At 51.7% G+C, this 17,822-nt stretch overlaps 1 protein-coding gene across 1 annotated transcript; it reads right to left on the bottom strand.

Annotated features, from left to right (window-relative positions):
• Positions 1-86: 86 nt before the first annotated feature.
• Positions 87-17,622, bottom strand: TRIM16 (tripartite motif containing 16). Its single transcript, XM_089900310.1, has 6 exons — positions 17,028-17,622; positions 11,256-11,351; positions 7,772-8,005; positions 5,377-5,542; positions 4,847-4,942; positions 87-1,016 (listed from the first exon to the last, which is right to left on the bottom strand). The coding sequence occupies exons 1-6, from the start codon at positions 17,526-17,528 to the stop codon at positions 433-435; spliced, it is 1,677 nt and encodes a 558-aa protein (XP_089756436.1). The 5' UTR covers positions 17,529-17,622; the 3' UTR covers positions 87-432.
• Positions 17,623-17,822: the final 200 nt, after the last annotated feature.

Here is a 17,822-nt window from a genome sequence, read left to right as displayed (position 1 = left end):
GAGCAGCTACCCCACGGGGCTGCCATGAGAGCCACGAGGGCTGACGCACGGGAGGAGCTCAGGACAGTGCCGGGGACGCGGGGGAAGCGAGATAAAGTTAGCGATTTATTCTGATTCCTCTGCAGTCTTTCTGACGGTTCTGAGGATTCCTGGTGACCACCTCTGGGCACCGTGCACTGTTCACCCGAGCAGACAGGACATCACGAGAAGATGGCGAGGGGGACTTAGGGCCTGAGGGTTATTGCAAACGTGGGGAACAGTGCTGCATGGAGCCCAAGGCGGCGGCCAGAGACCCTTCCCCTCATCCTGTGACCCACGTGATTTCTGAAGCCAGCAACCGCTGGCAGAGACTCTGCCCCCCAGTCAGCCTTAAAACGCAAGCTGCCGCCCCATCTGTGTGTTAGCACAGGTCTGGGCTCTGGACCCCGGCATCTAGGGAGCAGGCTCCACCGGGGTCGGTGCCGGCTTCTCGGGTTCCTCTCCCAGATCCGCAATCCGGATGGTGTTGTCCTTCTTGGAAAGCCAGAAGGCTGGGTAGACAGGCTCTGAAAACTTACAGTCGAAACGGTGCACCAGCGTCATGGCCTCCTGCTCAATGCCGTAGAAGGAGAGGACGCCTCCGGGGAAGTCCACATAGACTCCCAGCCTCCGACAAGGGCGGGCCCTGAGTGGGGTCTCCGTGTCACTGTGCCAGGCCCTGAACCCCTTGCCATCCCACTGGAGGCTCCAGGAGAAGTCGTTTCCGGAAATGCAACCATTGCGTTCCTCGCCCTTGCGGTCGATGCCCTGGCACGTCAGGCCCACGTAGATGCCCGCCCCGGAGAGCTCCACCTCGAAGTAGTACCTATGCAGGTAGAGGCTCTGCTGGGCCAGCACCTGCCGCCAGTGTGTGAACCTGCTGGGGAGGCCCGGGTATGGGTGCGCCCAGGGCGTGGTGTTGGTGACCTTGCGGTTGTCCTCCTGCAGCCGGAGGTACCTGTGTGCCGTGTCGGGATCGAAGGCAACGTCACAGGCATCTGAGGGGACACAGAAAGTCAGGGACCGACAGCTGATTCAGACCCAACACTTCAAACCTAGCGAGCCTCCAAAGGACGAAAAGACATCCGTCTCCCAGACCCCTGTTCCTTCCCAGAAAAGAGATGGGTGAAAACCAGAAAACAGAACGCAAGTGTGATATTGTGATTTATAATAAATATATATTTGGTCTCTGGTTCCCGTTTGCCGGCACAAAGCTCCCTGTGATCTCCTGAGTGATAAGAGCACTAGGACCATCTGTTGTTCTAATATTTGGTCTTTGGCCCCTGTTCCCGACACAGAGCTACTGAAACCCTTGTAATTTCCCAGGTTATACATGTATCTTTTGTTCTGACGAGGCAACTCTGGGTGGGCTCCTGGAGGGGGCTGGCTGGTCACCAGAGAGACCAAGTCATGACTAGAAGCTTGGAACTTGCAGCCCTAACTCCTATTCTCATGAGAAGTGAGAGGGGCTGGAAATGGAGTTAGTGGGCCATCATGCCTATGAGATGAAGCCTCCATAAAATCTCAATAGTGCAGGGTTCTGAGTGCTTCCAGGTTGGCAAACATCCACACCAGAAGGCGATGCACCCCATCTCCATGGGGACAGAAGCTCCTGAAATCAGGACCCTCCCCAGCCTTGCCCCGTGCCTCTCTCTCTCCATCTGGCTGCTCATCTGTGTCCTTTACCACATCCTTTAATAAACTGGTGAATATAAGTGTCTCCCTGACTTCTGTGAGCTGTTCTAGCAAATGCTCGAGTCCAGGGCTGGGGTGGGGGGTCCTGGGAACCTCTGATTTGTAGCCAAGTAGGACAGAAGTTGTCCGTCACCTGGGGACCCAATACTTGGCGACTGGCATCTGAAGTGGGAGCCATTCTGTGGGATCTGACGCCATCTCCAGGCAGTGCCAGAACCGAGCTAAACTGTGGGACGCCAGGGCAGTGTCACGGAGAACTGCTTGCGGGGGGGTACCTCGCCCATGCAGGTCGTAAGTGGTCCCAGACCCCTTTTGACAAGTCAACCCACCTCCTTCCTTCCTGAAGCTCAAATTGCTTGGAATTTACTGTATTATTTGCTGCACTGAATCAAGAAGTAAAACCTACGGATGGGCTCACGCTTTCATTCATTCAAACAAATACGTCCTGAAATCCAGGCACTTTTCTACCCAGTGTCGGCAAGGGTTTGGGGCAGACAGGCACTCATACACCCACATTTGATTCACTCATTTGTTAAAATATCTGGCCAATATTTAGCAGGGGAACCCTCAAGCAGTCCCCCGCCCCACACATTCTCTTCCTGGTCCCAGAGAACAACACCTCCACGCACCCAGGTGCCCAAGTCACACTCCATTTCTTTTCCCTCATCCTCCCACATCTTGTCCCACCACACACACAGGCAGCCCTGAGTCCTCTCAGTGCCCTGCTTCACCCCCATCTAAGCCACCCCCAAATCTCCCCCAGAGCGTGCAGTAGCCCCACACTGGTCGGGGTACTCTCTCCCGCCTCCCCCGCCCAGACCTTCTCCCTGACAGGAGCTCGCTTCAGGGAGCCAGCTAAGGTGAATCGCGTCGCCCCAGCTTACAGCCCCTGATGGCGCCCCTGCCCTTAGGAAAAAGCGGTGACCTGCCTCCCTGGCCACGCAGCCCTGTGTGACTGGCGCTTGCCTGCGTCAGCAACCTCGTCTCCTGCCCTCTCCCCCTTGACCTCCACACTCCAGCACCCTGACCTCAGACCCACCCAATGCTGAACCCGCTCGGGCGGCTTCGGCACAGACCGTTCCCTCCACGGTGGGGTCCTCGCCCTGACCTGAGTCAGGGAGATCCCGACTGATCCGTTCGGGTTGCGGTTGTGAGTCTGTCCTCAAAGAGGTCTCCATGCCTGCCTGTCAATGTCTGTCGGAGAACCCTGGCTTTATAACTTCCTGGTACTCATCACAATGTGTAATTATTTATCAGTGTGTTTGTTTCATGAATGTTCTCCTTTTATTCTATCAGCTCCACATTTTATGCGGGACTCTATCCTGGGGTTCTAGCTCTGAGAAGATGCTCGGTATACACGTGCCAAATGAATGAGTGCGTTAGTACTCTTCTCATCTAGGGCAACCCAGGGCTCCTTACAGGGTAGGTGATTCTATGCCTTGGGACAAGAAAACCAGAATGGGTCTGGAACATTCTGTTAGTGCCAGAAAGCAGCAATACTTTTTAGAATCTCAAGGGCAGAAGGTCAAGGCTTAAAGGTCACAGAGGCCAGCTTACAAGTGGCTCCCACTGGTCAGTCAAGTTGGCAATTTGACAGAACCTGGACAGGTGAAATGATGTGAGTCCATAAAAGGCTAAAAGTTCACAGCAATACTCTAGGAGCAAAAGTTAATATCATGCATGAAAAGAGACAACTTTCATGCAACAGAAAACAGATTATAATAGGATGTGGTTCACTTTTATTTTAATGTTAAGCACAAAAGGTGTTTGGCTTCTTGTATTAACTATATCTGTTAGTAAAACATACATGTGGGGCTTCCCTGGTGGCGCAGTGGTTAAGAATCCGCTTGCCAATGCAGGGGACACGGGTTCAAGCCCTGGTCCGGGAAGATCCCACATGCCGCGGAGCAACTAAGCCCGTGTGCCACAACTACTGAGCCTGAGCTCTAGAGCCCGTGAGCCACAACTACTGAAGCCCATGTGCCACAACTACTGAGCCCACGCGCCAAAACTACTGAAGCCGCACACCTAGAGCCCGCACTCTGCAACAAGAGAAGCCACCGCAATGAGAAGCCCGTGCACCACAACAAAGAGTAGCCCCTGCTAGCCGCAACTAGAGAAAGCCCGCGCACAGCAACGAAGACCCGACGCAGCCAAAAATAGATAATTAATAAATAAATAAATTTATTTTAAAGAAAAAACATAGACGTGCTGGTGTCAGGAAGCAGGAAAGAATAAATCAAGGAAACTGTGTGGAAACCGAGAGGTCCTGGGGAAAATGAGGAGCTGTGGAAAGAACAGGAGACAGTCATCGAACCCGAGGCTCCACGTCACGACCAGAGCAAAAGGGGTTCAGGAGTTGGTCAGCCAGCGCTCACCCCCAGAAAGCAAGCAGAAGCAGGGTTCAACAGCACGTTCCAAATAGATGAAGCAGCTGCATGTCCTAAAAGTGAGCCTTGACTACCCAGATGCAGCCCTTCCTCTCCTGGGAGATGAAACCTCCCTGCCTTGTTAACGATAAGGAAGTATTGATTGGAAATAACGTGTTTGCAAAAATGCTGACAGCCCAGGACACTCCCACATCATGACAGGACAATGGGTTTTGCAGTTCTGGCCAAGTTAGACTTAACAGGGAGCCATTTGGGAACTAGCCAGGATCTTTGAAAGGGCCAAGGTCATGAAGGACACAGAAGGACAAAGGGACTGGACCCAGACTGGAGACAAAGAAACATCTGTGACCTTGGACCGGACTTGCAGCCAGAAAAAGGACACTGGGAGGAATACCTCGTGAAACCTGAATAAATTCCATAGATTAGTTAATAGACTTGCAGTAATTTCATTTTCCAGTTTGGATCAGTGGACCGTTGTAACGTAAAGTGTTAATGTTTGGAAAAACCGGATGAAAGGTATACAAGAATTCTTGGTCCTCTTTTTGCAATGTTTTAGTAAGTTTGAAACTGTTTCAAAATGAAAAGTTCAAATTTTTTTTAAATTAAACTTTTTAAAATGTACCATTTGGGAATAGACCCTGATGTTGCAAGAACCTGAAACCTACGTGAGAGACGGCATCCTTGCTTCCAAAGCCTCACACGTACACCCACACCCAGGGAAAGGGAAGCTGTTCACGACTTACACAGGAGGAACTGCTGCCTGGTGCTGGGCTCCGGTTCTGAGGTCCAGTGTTTGTGTTCAGTGAGGGCACACACCTGAGTTCCGATGTCGTACTCCTCTAGAAAATCAGAGAATTGTGAATGCACACCTGTCCAGGTGGGCAGGAGAACCTAAGAAGCAGGAACCCCCAGCCCCTCTTCCCTGGGCTTCCTCGGGGAAGAAGGGCCCGGACACTAGTCACGTGTCAGAGACCCCTGCTCAATGGACCACACTAAAGTAAAACACGCCGAGGAAAGACCCCAGCCTGACTTGGATTTCCCTTGAAAGTACAGGCATCAGCAACCTCAGAAGCTAGTCTCGGAGATGCCGGCCAAGGGCGTGATGTGACTGACTCACATTCTCTGGTCTCAGTCATCAAGGTAAGTGTCCATCAGTAGCACGGCTAGCCAGAGGATGGCTCTGAAAATGAGAAGCTCCCCGGTTCTGCTCTCCCTCCCAACTCCCACCTCCCGCGTCAGCCCCTCCGAGACACTTCAAGCCACAGCTTCTCACCTTCCTTGGAGAACTCCTGGAGCTTCTCCTTGTAGTTCTGCAGCAACTGGATCAGGTGTGCGGTGGTGTCCGTGATGACCTTGCGGATGCCCGAGAGCTTGTCCTTGAGTCCAATGTAGACACTGGGGAAAGCATCGTCCTTCATGTTCTTGAACTTGCAGTACTCCTGCAGGAAAGGACACACGGCAGAACTTGCCCTGGCTTCTGTGCTTCTTAAACAGGGCTGTCCTCCTCAATACGGCACTTTCCTCATCTGTAAAATAGGCTGATGGTGACGTGCACTTCACAAAGAAAGTGTGTGTAATGGGTCCAGCTCAGTGTCTGATAATGTAGAAAGCATTCGTGTTTTTTAACTGGGAAAGTGGACTTTGAAAAATCAAGAGATACTAGGCACCCACGAGCAGATGCAATACACAGCCCAGACAGGGAATCGAAGAACAAATGTGTTACACCAACAGCGCAGATGGCAGTAACATTCCTGCAACCTTCATTCTATCAGTACTTTTTTTTTTTTTTTTTTTAACTAATTTAAACACAAACCACGACAGGGATGGAGGAAGGGGTGTAGCACTTGGAAGATTCACAGACAAGTCCTCAGGCGGGAGTGCTTGCTGCTGCATTTTCCTAGTCGGTTCAATCCAATACAGTGTTCTCTAATTCTTGTTCTGTGCTTTAGAGTTTGAAAAGTGTTTTCACATAGGTAATCACATTATCAAGCCTCTCATGCTTCAAAACTCTGCAGTGATCAGGAAAGGTTGCTTTCAGGTGTAACACATTATCAAAACTCAAACGCAATGGAAGCACTGGATTACAGGGTGGGTACGGCAGAAAACTTAGCGATGAAAACAGCTGTACCAGAATGGTTAGATTAATAATGGAAGAGAAGAAAGAGGCCAAGCCAGAGAGTAGACAGGGAGAAAAATGAACATTTTAACACCATATGTAGAGTTAGTGCCATATATGATAAAAGTAACATTTTAGATCACTGGGGGGACTTCCCTGGCGGTCCAGTGGTTAAGACTCTATGCTTCCAAGGCAGGGGGCGAGAGTTGGATCCCTGGTTGGGGCACTAAGATCCCTCATACTGCACGGCACAGCGAAAAAATAAAAAATAAAATAAAAAAAAATGGTCTATTTCTAAAAAAAAAGAATCACTGGGGAACAATACATGTCATTTCGATTGGCTAAAAATGTGTGGAAAAAGAAGTTATGTTTAACTAAAATAAGTTGGCCTATACTAAAATATATTTTATACATATTAAAGTTTTTATGTTAAAGTTACAAAAGGAGAAAAAAATAAAGAGATTTTATTTCTTTTTAAAAATTATTTATATGCTCTTTAGGAAACTCATGACATGGGAAGCCAAATTTTTCTTCATAGTTTCTTTGTTTTGATATTGAAAAGTAAAGGAACTGAAAGACATTCTTTGGTATGTCTGTCTGTCTCTGTCTGCTTCTCTTTCTCTCACTCACTACAAGGCTAACGATGATTATCTTGGGTGATGGGAATATGAATGATCGTGTTCCTTTATATTTTTCCATATTTTCCAAGGCTTTTTTTCATAATAAACATTTATGTCTGCCATTAACTGGAACGGAATCTTCCCAAAATGCAATAAAAGAATTATTTGTATGTAGGAATATTAGCACTGAAGGAGCCTTGGAAATCATTGACTCCGACCTGCTTGTTTATAAATGAGGAATTTGAGACCCAAAAAGGTCAAGTGACTTGCTAAAAACTACACAGCGCTCTAGTGACAGATCCAGGAGGATGGAATGTCTGATGGCAGGTGGCTTAACATACAATGAATGGCACATGGTAATGAAAGGTCTCATCTTCTCTGCTGGGCTGTCTGTCCTCAGTCACCCCCAGCGCGTGCAGCCCTCTCCGAAAGGCAGCAGGACCCGGGTCTCACCCCGGCCCAGCAAGCATCCCTCCACTGTCGGAGCGGTTTATAAAGCACACTGAGGCCTGAGCTCATCACCCCTCAGCTGAAGTCCTCCCTGGGCTGCTGTGCCTTCACGATGAAGAGCAAGCTTCTACAGCCAGATGCCCACCTGGTCCCGCCAGCCTCGCCTCCCATCACTCTGTACCCAGCATCCCACACCCCATCCCTGTGAAAGCACCTCAGTTCCCCAAGTCAGCTGTGCTGTCTCAAACCTCTCTGCCTCGGCACATGCCGTTGCCGCTGCTGGCACAGGATGCGTCTTCCACGACCCGGTTCCAGCCTCTCTGCTCTGGAAAGCCCTCCCTCCTGTACCCCTGTACTCAGCTCCTCTCTGCCCTCACAGCTCCCTGCGCACCCGTTTATCAGCGGGCAGTCCCCCTCCCCCGTGCGCCACAGGCCGAGCAGAGCAAAGGTCTCCCTGGCGTCAGCGGCATGGCAGCCCATACCTCCAGGAAAAGCACGGGGTTGCCGATGGCAGCGATTCTGTCCAGTTCCTGCCTGGTCTTCTCCATCTCTGCGCTCCTGTACTCCAGGTGGGTCTTGATGCCATTGGCCTGGCCCAGGGCAGCTTGTTCCTTCTCCTCCAAGAAAAGCATCATGTCAGCCTGGGCCTTCCTCATGGCAGCAAGGAGATTCCCAAACTGCTCCTTGGCCACTGCCTTTACCTCCGACACCGACACCTGGCGGGGGGAGGGGCGGGGGGGTGAAGAGCCTGTTAGTGAGGCGTCCAAGCTTCTCAAAGCTCAACACGCAGAAACGCAAACCCGAGAAACCCGCAAATCAGGGAGCGATTTCCTATTGTAAAAGCAAGCCTTTATTCTCATTTGAATCCTGGGTTCCCGGAAACAAGAAGGACTCTCCAGGGTATAAGTACTTATTTGCCAATCATTCCCTTAGTCTCTCATCCATCAGATGAGAGAGTGAATTATCTGATTTCTGAGTCCAGCTCTGACAGTCGGGCTGCTCTTCAAGTTTGTGACATCAGTCTACCAACCAGGACAATGTGCGTATTCAGTACACTTGATAGTCATGTTTCTTGCGGTAAAATAATAATTTGGCTTCTTTGTACAAATCAGTAGCATGGATTTGCTTTCTTAGCATTTCATTTATGTCCAGTTAAACTGCCCACCGGGTCCATCTGAGCCAAAAGCACATCTAACCCTATGGTGTCTGTGCCAGGCACAAAATGTTTAGGGTGTGTGCAGGTGTCCACAGCACCTAAGCATCGCAGGACCAGCCTACCTATGCAGAATGGAATGCCACGTTCAAAAATATATAAAACAAATTCCATGTGATGAATAGCAAGGATTTGCATGATGGCACTTGTGCATGTTGGATTCTATCCTTCCACATCCTTTACAAATGCCTTCAGTCAATGTCATATTTACAACTTCAATCCACGTTTTCAACGGTTTCCACTTCTCTTTGGTAGTTCTTAGGTCCTGGTGCTGACGGCTCCCTCTGACAACGCCCAACTCCAGATCGTTGCCCCAACACAAATTACCTGGTTAAACTTCATGTAACGTTCTTGGAAACACTTTCCTTTGCTCACCCTGCCTTCAATCTCCCCCATTGTCCCTCCATGCCCATCCCATCTGAGAGCCCTCTGAGCAGCCCCTCCAGGTACTATTTTCTGTCCTCCTGGGGTCCTGCCGCCTGCCTGGTCACTTTTTAATTACACAGCATAGTAATACAATACCGGCCACATTTAGTAAGTGCTCATCATGGGCCGGGCATTGTTCTGAGCACTGCATACACGCTCTCTCACGGCGACCCTAGAAGGTAAATACAGATGTCCCTCCATACCTGCGGACTCCACATCCACGAATTCAACCAACCACAGAACGAAAATATTTGGGAAAATATTCCAGAAAGTTCCAAAAAGCAAAACTAGACTCTGCCAAGCTGGCCACTATTTACATAGCATTTACATTTTATCCGGTATTGTAAGTAATCTAGAGAAGATTTAAAGTATACGGGAGGATATGCGTAGGTTTACGTGCAAACACTAGGCCATTTTATACAAGGGACTTGAGCATCTGTGGATTTTGGTATCCGTGGTGGGGGGATTGGGGGTTGTCCTAAAACCAATCCCCTGAGGACACCAAGGCACGACTGTACTACTACAGTCCCCATTTCTTAGATAAAGAAACTAAAGCACCGCCATTTCAACAGACTGAGTAATTCTTAGGTCAAGGGAGCAACACTTGCAGGCTCTCCTGTCCCATCAATCTAGGGACCCTGGACGATTCTTGTTGTCTCTGTGTCCTCATGTACCTCCTACATGGTGGCCACTATGGTAACTACCTCACCTGGTTACCATGCAGTTAAGAGAAGAACTGAGTAGGGATCAAAGTGTCTGGAAAATAAAGAGCTGGAAAAAGGCAAGATGCTCCATGCGGTTCTCCAGATTACACTGAGCATGGAAATCAACAATCTCTGAAGGTTTCCAAGACTTTAAAAGTGATAATTATTGTTCTTCTTTTCATAAGACTATATGGGTAAGAAATAGGTATTCATTCTTCCACAGCCAGTTAGTTATAAACACCAAGAAGGAAGAAATTAAGTTGAAATGGTTACATGTATTAGATATGGATAGATGGATGGATGGACGGATGGATGGATGGATGGGTGAGCGGATGCGTAGGTGATGGATGGATGGATGGATGGACGGACGGATGGGTGGATGGATGGATGGATGGATGGATAGATGGATGGGTGGATGGATGGATGGATAGGTGGGTGAATGGATGGACGGATGGATGGATGGATGGATGGATGGGTGAGTGGATGGGTAGGTGATGGATGGATGGATGGACAGATGGGTGGATGGATGGATGGATGGGCAGGTGGATGGGTGGGTGGGTGGATGGATGGATGGATGGATGGATGGATGGATGGATGGATGGGTGAGTGGATGGGTAGGTGATGGATGGATGGATGGATAGACGGAGGGGTGGATGGATGGATAGATGGATGGGTGGATGGATGGATGGATAGGTGGGTGGATGGATGGATGGATGGATGGATGGATGGATGGATGGATGGATGGACGGGTGAGTGGATGGGTAGGTGATGGATGGATGGATGCATGGACAGATGGGTGGATGGATGGATGGATGGATAGATGGATGGGTGGATGGATGGATGGATAGGTGGGTGGATGGATGGATGGGTGGATGGATGGATAGTGGATACGTAGGTGGATGGATGGATGAATGGATAGAATCATTCTTGATATGCAAAGATGCTGCTGCTGACTGACTGCCATAGGGTAGTTGTTTTGCATTCTCCTCTGAGTTGTGGTTATTGGCTTGCCACTAATGAGAAACCTTTGTGGAACTGTTTGGGTCTACTTAGGGTTTATTATAGAAAGTGGTCATAAACCAGAGAGACTAAAACTAAGTAGCCTGGCACGCCACTGGCCTTATCAAGTACCATCCACTAATCCAGCAGCTCTCACCTCTCTTTTCTGGCTGCCAGGATTTAGGACTGGTGAGAAGTGCATGCAGAACACCCTCCTATGATGGAAGAATCCACGATTATGCATAATTTCTGGAGCTCTGGCTAACCACCCCCCTTGACTCCCACATACACCCTTTTCTCCCGGTCAAAAAAGCATATACACATGTACAAATAAGGACACTGTCATTACAGGACTAGCTTGCTTCTACTCTATAACATTAAAAAGTAAATCACTTGCCAGTTCTGAATCTTGAACTAATTTCATAGCAAATCCCCATAACAAGTTGAAGCCACCCTGCAGTGTGGCCGACCTTATCTGTACCCACAGTTCTCACCCAATGATAAAACCCATGGGGCCCGTGCACATGGGGGCCGGGCCTGCACCCTGCATCCCACAACCCCGGGTGGGCCTGGCTGGGCATGCAGCAGCGCCAAAGCCCGGCAGGTGACCCCGGCCAGCCTTACCAGAACAGATTTATGGTTGTCTTGGAGCCTGGCGATGGCATTTTCATTCAACTTGAGTTTCCGCTCCAGGTCTAACTGGGTGATCCGAAGCTCAGCCTAAGAAGAGGAAAGGTCAGCGTCAAGGAGGAAGGAGCCCAGGGCACTCGGAAGGTCCCCAGGAGCAAGGGCACCGTCTGCCCTTCTTCCATGGAAAGGGGAGTCTGTCTCAGAAGCTGCTCTCAGAAGCCAGGCTGGAGCACCCACCCTCAGTGGAGGCACAGAGGGTCAGCTGTGTGCCGGCACTTCCTGGGGTGAACTGGCTAAAATGCAGGGAGGGCTTACGCTGCACTGGGCATCGCTTCAAGCATTTCTCTGTGTCACCTCTTATCATCCTGACCATGCCCATAGCAGGTAAACACATTATCTCCATTGTACAGGTGAGAAAATGGAGCCACCTATCCAAGGTCACACGGTTGTCAGTGGAGTTGAGTCCAGCCCATCCGGCCCAGAACGGCCTGACAAGGAGCACAGGGCGCTTGAAGTCGGGGGTGGGCATCCCAGGGTTTCTAGTTAGCAGATGAGACTTCGGGAAAATCTACTTAACGCCTCCACACTTGCATTTCTTCACCTGTGAGGTGGGAGCAGCTAAAGTGCCCAATTCGCAGGGCTCCCGCAGGGATGGGAGGCATGTCAGCAGGAACTCTGTACAGGAGCGCGCACGCTGCAGGCGCTCCATCCGTGTCAGTAGTGTCATTATCCTCATCGTTGCTAGCACTACCTCGGCCGCTTTCCATCACGGACTCTTATTCTCTGCCGGATGCAGGCGGAGCGAACCCTCCCCGCTGAGGCAAGTGCCCGCCTGAGAACCCCGGGTTTGCCCACGTCGACGCCCCTGCCCAGCCCCACTCTCGCCTCCTGAAACTCCCCAAGCACTGTCTGCCGAGAACATGCCGAGGCATGAAACCAGAGCCTTTGCAAACTTCAGAGGCCCTGTCACTTTCTGCGTCCACAAGGGCACGAGACAGCAGCAACAGAAAGGAGAGCTTTCACTCATTTTCACAGCAGCGTGTCTGCACTCGCCCTAACAGAACTCGGGGTGCGGGGGCACCGTGACGCGTCTTCCCCTTCCTCCCACTGAAGCCCACGGGAATCCCAGGCCCCAGTGGTGGCAGCCCAGGCAGGCGGGGGACTCGCCTCCCTCTGCAGAAGCCTGGCAACGTTTGCTCAGGCCCTGCGGCCCTGACTCAGAGCCGAGTGAGTCCAGGTGACCTCCCACCCCTGAGGCCTGAGACCTGATGCCCGGGAGTGGGGGAAGCAGGGAAGATGCGGGGTCCGGCCTATTTGGGGGCAACGTGGAATCTTGGTCTGTCTAGAAGGCTTATTACCCAGTGACCTGTTCCACGACGGGAGGGGACAGGAGCTGCTTGTTGAAAGGTGGTGGGAGATACAACAGAACACACGTTAGCAACGAGTGCAGAGCGTATTAAAGCGGTCGGCCCCAGCACCATCCGGGGACACGGGAGACCCCCAGAGTGTCCAGGGAGGGGGCTTCTCCCCACTGTCTGCGGATTGCCATAAAAGGAGAAAGGGACTCCCAAGTGCCTAACGGGGACCTCTGAGTGAGTCACCCCACAAGCAGGCACTCCTGCCTATCACAAGAGGCGGGGCCGCTTCGGAGGCCAGCATCTCCAGTTTTTCCTGTTCCCAGGAAATGACGGGGTGCCTTAGACCCTGGCTCCGGGTCGCAGGCCCAGGCAAGCCCCACACAAAAGCAGGACAGCAGTGCCAATGAGAGTAGACGGCCCCATGTCCAAGGGCACAGAGAGCCCTCCCTGCTTCAGCAGGGTGAGGGCAGATGCTGTGCAAAAGGCACCACATCTGGGGTACAAGACCTGCCTCTCTCAGGCTCTACGACCCTCATCAGATGGTTTAGCGTCTCCTCCGGTGCCTCAAGAATATGTTAACAAAATCGTTCTTGCTTCTGTCTCCAGGGCAAAGGTGGTACCCAGCTCAGTGGCCAGGGTCGGGGTAGAGATGCAAACTGGAACAGCAGGGGGAGGGAGAAGAGAGAAGGAGATTCCAGATGGTGCCAGTTGCTTTGTGTTTCCCTCTAGAGAGTCTGTGTCTGGGAACACTAGGGTCCCAGCTGGGCCCTGACTTCAACCCTTGGCCAGCTGATCAGAGCTCACTATGTGCCAGTCCAGTTATATAAGACACCGTCCCTGCTCCTGAAAGACGCACAGCCTGGTGGAATGTTCCGGATAAAACAAGTCGCATAACACTGAGTCCAAGGCACTCCTCGGAACTTCTAGAAGAAATTCTCCTGAACAGCCTCAAGCCATCCGCCTTTTGGCAGCAGACGGGCTGTGAACAATGCTGGTTAACAGCGCCCCCAAGAAGCGGGAACACTTGTGGCTCTCAGAACTCAGATCCTGCTCTAGCTGCAGACTGTGTCCGAGACCCCCACCATATCCTGAGCTTTCTGGAACCAATGCTGAGATCGGATGTGGTGACCTGCCACTAATGGACCTGAAGGTCTAAGGCGGGGCCCAGCCGAGCCTTCCTTCCTCCAAGATACCTGCCCTGACCTCACTGCCAGGGGTCTTCCTCCTTGGAACACGCAGCAGGGCCTTTGTGCTGCCCCAGCCCTTTGGCAGACGTGGACCTGCCCTGGCTTCCTGACTACAGCCCACGCTCCCTGAGATAGTGTAGCACACTTAGCCCATAGAAAGTGCTTGATAATGTTTGATAAACTTGAAAAGGAACAGGAAAGCAGTCACAGAAAGAGTGCAAACTTCACAACTCACACACACGCATGCCACAGCTTCATTTCCCAGCAGCGAGCCTGAGTTCAGAGAAGGTGAGTGGAGTTAAGATCAGCTGCTCTTAAAGCTAAGGGAAGGGTTTCCCTGGTGGTCCAGTGGTTAAGACTCTGCACTTCCACTGCAGGGGGCACAGTGGTCGGGGAAGTTCTGCATGCTGCAGGGTGTGGCCAAAAAGAAACAAAAAAGCTGCGGGAGAGGGATGGTCTGGGAATTCGGGGTTGGTAGATGCAAACTATTACGTGTAGAATGGATAAACAACAAGATCCTACTGTAGAGCACAGGGAACTATATCCAATCTCCTGGGGCAAGCCATAATGGAAAAGAATATTTTAAAAAGAATGTCTATATGTGTAAAACGGAGTCAGTTTGCTGTACAGCAGAAATTAACACAACGTTGTAAATCAACTACACTTCCATTTAAAAAAAAAAAAAAAAAAACTAAGAGGCTTTGGGACGCTGGCCTGGGCAAGGGGAAGAGCTGAGTCCCCATTGGGAAGAGCTGGGCTCTGGAAGCCCAGCGGCACAGAACAAATAATCAGAGAACACCCAGAATTCCCAAATCCAGAGTTTTTGCCCACTGGCGTAGTCAGAGACCGTGGGAGCCTCAGAAGGGGCTCTGTCGGTGAACTGAGAAATCCATCGCTGTGGACCCAATGCAGCCCCCGGCCGCTCTGTGTCCCTGTGGCTGGCCCTGCTGTTCACGGTTTCCCTTGCACAACATTCCTGAGTGACTAGCGCTTGATTCGATCCAAAGTGACCTTCAGCAAGCAGCTCCAGGGGGCTTGGGCTCGCTGGAGGAAAGATGGAGCTTCTGGAGCCTTACTGATGTCTAATAAGACTTTCAAAATAACCCTGGTGGTGGCTGAAGCCTCATCCAGGTACTGTGTCTTCGGAGCTGGTCTCCTGGGCTCCTTGCAAGAAATCTTTTGGCTCCTGAGCCGTGGCAGGGCCACCCAAAAAGCGCTGACAGAGCACACACCCACTCTCAGAGTTGAAAGCAAGGATGCAGGGTGGAAAGGCAGGAACTCTGATAGGCACACCAGGGAGCAGAGGCTGGGAACTGGGCCCGCACCAAGGATCTGGGGTACGGGGCTGCTGCATCGCACCTGTAACCGGCCTGCTTTCAGCACCAAGAACTGCCCCAGTTGTCTGTATTTTACCTGACACAGCTCCCTCCTGGGATGTCTGAATTTGGGGTTCCACACAGGAGCAACACAACTCTCCCTGCTCAGAATGACAATTACCCTATGTCTCTGTAATGCACCAGCTTACATCACATTAAAATTCATACTGTAGCTATGCTGCTACAGGCATAGAACTTCTGAAAGGAAACAGAAGAAAAGAGTAGATCATGGTGTCTGCCTCTGAGGAGGGAGATGGGCAGATCCAGGCTGGGAGGGAGGGCTTTTCTGGGAAAATCTATCTCAGTATTTGGTGGAGATTGTTTCTGAACGGGGGCACACATCACTTTTCCAGTTAAATGTAACAGAATTCAGATATTATACCCTGAACAAGGGAAAAGCAGTACACTCTGCTTTAATCTCTCTACATGTGTGGCAGGGTTTTGGTGCAAAAAAAATAAAGTAAGGTCATAATATTGTGACCTTGGGGTCCTTCCCTGTGTTCCTCCAGTGGGGTGGCTTTCCAGAAGCTTCCATTCCCACTCCATGGCTTAGTCATCTGTATGAGTCTGGACAAATTTGGTGAAGACGAAAAGAGTCACCACCTCAGTGAGTTATTCCAGGACTGGATGGGAAAATCCACGGAAAGCACATAGCACACGGCAAGGCTCCATGAAGACCATGTAGTCAGTTACATGGAGCTTTATCCTCTGACCTGTCTGCTGACGCAGAGCCTCCTCTGTGAACGTGGCTGTGAACGTGGGGAGTGGGTGGCAGTGACCTGCTCTCCTGAGTGGACATTTCCTGGCACTGGAGATGCTGGGAACTGTTGGCAAGTGGATTGTGGAGTTGACAACGGTAACTCACTGGCATCTGGAATGCAGAGCTTTCTGGAACAATTCGCACTAACGCTGGATAAAATCCACGCTTAAGGGAGGGTGTGGATAAGCGGGTCCTGCTCTAGGAAGCTCCTTGTCTGCTGCCCAGGAAGCCCGGGGCCAAGACGCAGCCACGGGCCGTGCTCAGCGCAGACAGGGAGCTGCCCGGAGTCTAGATACAAGAAATGTGGGACAAAAGAACTGCACTTCCCCACTGAGAACAAACGTGCTCGTGGAAAGTCCGAGTATGAGAAACGAAGCATATGAATCCATTCCGAGGAACTTCTCCAGGCTTTCAGCTTTCTCAGGGCAAAGAAAAGTCAGCTGTTCTAGAAACAGTTGCCCTACCTGATGGGAATAAAATTACAGGCTATGAGCACAGCATTTCTCAGTCTCTCCTGATACCTCTATCTGATGAGGAGATTTATTTTCCCTAAGGTAAGCAGTCCTTGACATTGTACCCAGAGGGAAGTTTCCAGTTCTCTGTTATCTCGGCACTATTCAAGCTCTTGGATTTCATACCCGGTATCTCCAAAGGGGCCCTTGCTACTGATCTCTTGTTTGGGGTAAAGGGAAAAAGAGAACTTCAGGCAAAGTTTAGGCTCTTTTCTCTTGAATTTCTGCTAAGCTTTACATTGCATTCATTGCCACTCAGATCCAGCCAGAGGGAAACACCTTCTGCACCCAACACCCACCCACGGATGAGTCACCAAAAGCTGAGTGAGAAATAGTGGGAAACTTGCCACAGGAGCGACAGACGCAGACAGAGAGTACAGGGACAGCAGGACCGAGATGGCGACAGAGTAACCAAAGCAAATGCAAGAGACAGGGCTGCTGGCTGCACGGCCAGGGGCCAAAGCTAAGAGCACAGGAGTGAAGCCGGCAGCCCCAGGAGCTGAGGCAGAGGCCAGGCCTCTCCCTGGCCCACGGCCTCCCCACCTCCTTCTCCGCACAGACCCCAGCACTTGCCTCCTTGTCCCTGTGGGCGGCATCGAGGGAGTCAGAGGCATGGCCCCTGTGCTCGGCCCGGCCGCACTCCTGGCAGATGCACTGCCCATCGGGGCAGCAGAAGGCAACCAGGGGGCTGTGGTGTGCCGGGCACACGAGCAGGTCCCAGTCCTTCATGGGCTCTGTCAGCTGGTGGCCGTGCAGCCTGCTGTTCTCCTGGTGCGGCCGCAGGTGCTCCGGGCAGTAGTTCACCATGCAGGTCAGGCAGGACTTCACGGCCCTCACCCTGCTGGCCCCGAGGCAGAAGTCGCACAGGACCTCCGCCTCCACCTCCGCCCCAGGACGCCCCTGCCAGGCAGAGCCACGGCTCTGTCCCCAGCTCTCCCCCGGGGAGCTCCCCGGGGCGGCTGCGTCCTCTTCTTCTGCTGGGCTGGCCGACCCACGGTCTGGGCTGAGAGTGGCCGGAGGGTGAGCGGGAACCCCGGGCAGCGGCCCTGGAGCCATCAGATCAAACTCAGCCATGTGGAAGTTCTGCACCAGAGCTGTGCTTCCTCCGCTCCTGGGCCCAGAATCCTGCGGCCCCAGTCAGATGGGAGAACCACGCCCAGCTGACTGCAGCTGCCTCAGGATTTTAACTGTTTCCTCCCCAGAGAGGAAGCTCAGTCGGTCGTCATCACTCTGCTCGGCTTAGAGGACGGCCAGCTGCAGTGGCCACAAGGCAGCCCGGGTCCCCAGGCTCAGGGAGACCCAGGCTGTCTCCCCACAGGCTCCGACCCGTCCTCCAGCCCAGACCCGAAACTGCTATTCTTCTGTGAA

The sequence above is a fragment of the Delphinapterus leucas genome, chromosome 19 (assembly GCF_059928025.1).
Source record: "Delphinapterus leucas isolate spDelLeu-1000000601 "Yukka" chromosome 19, BTC_Dleu_Yukka2, whole genome shotgun sequence".
NCBI lineage: Eukaryota > Metazoa > Chordata > Mammalia > Artiodactyla > Monodontidae > Delphinapterus > Delphinapterus leucas.
Note: the sequence above shows the minus strand (reverse complement) of the source record. Positions and strands in the feature narration are given on the sequence as shown.

Bases quoted from the DNA above. Each gene is read 5' to 3' on its own strand.
- TRIM16 (XM_089900310.1), bottom strand. From the start codon at position 17,528: ATGGCTGAGTTTGATCTGATGGCTCCAGGGCCGCTGCCCGGGGTTCCC. The intron at 11,352-17,027 runs GCAAGTGCTGGG...TCCTCTTCTTAG, and splicing joins CCGCCCACAGGGACAAGGAG to GCTGAGCTTCGGATCACCCA. The intron at 4,943-5,376 runs GTGAGAAGCTGT...CTGATTTTCTAG, and splicing joins CCAGGAGTTCTCCAAGGAAG to AGGAGTACGACATCGGAACT.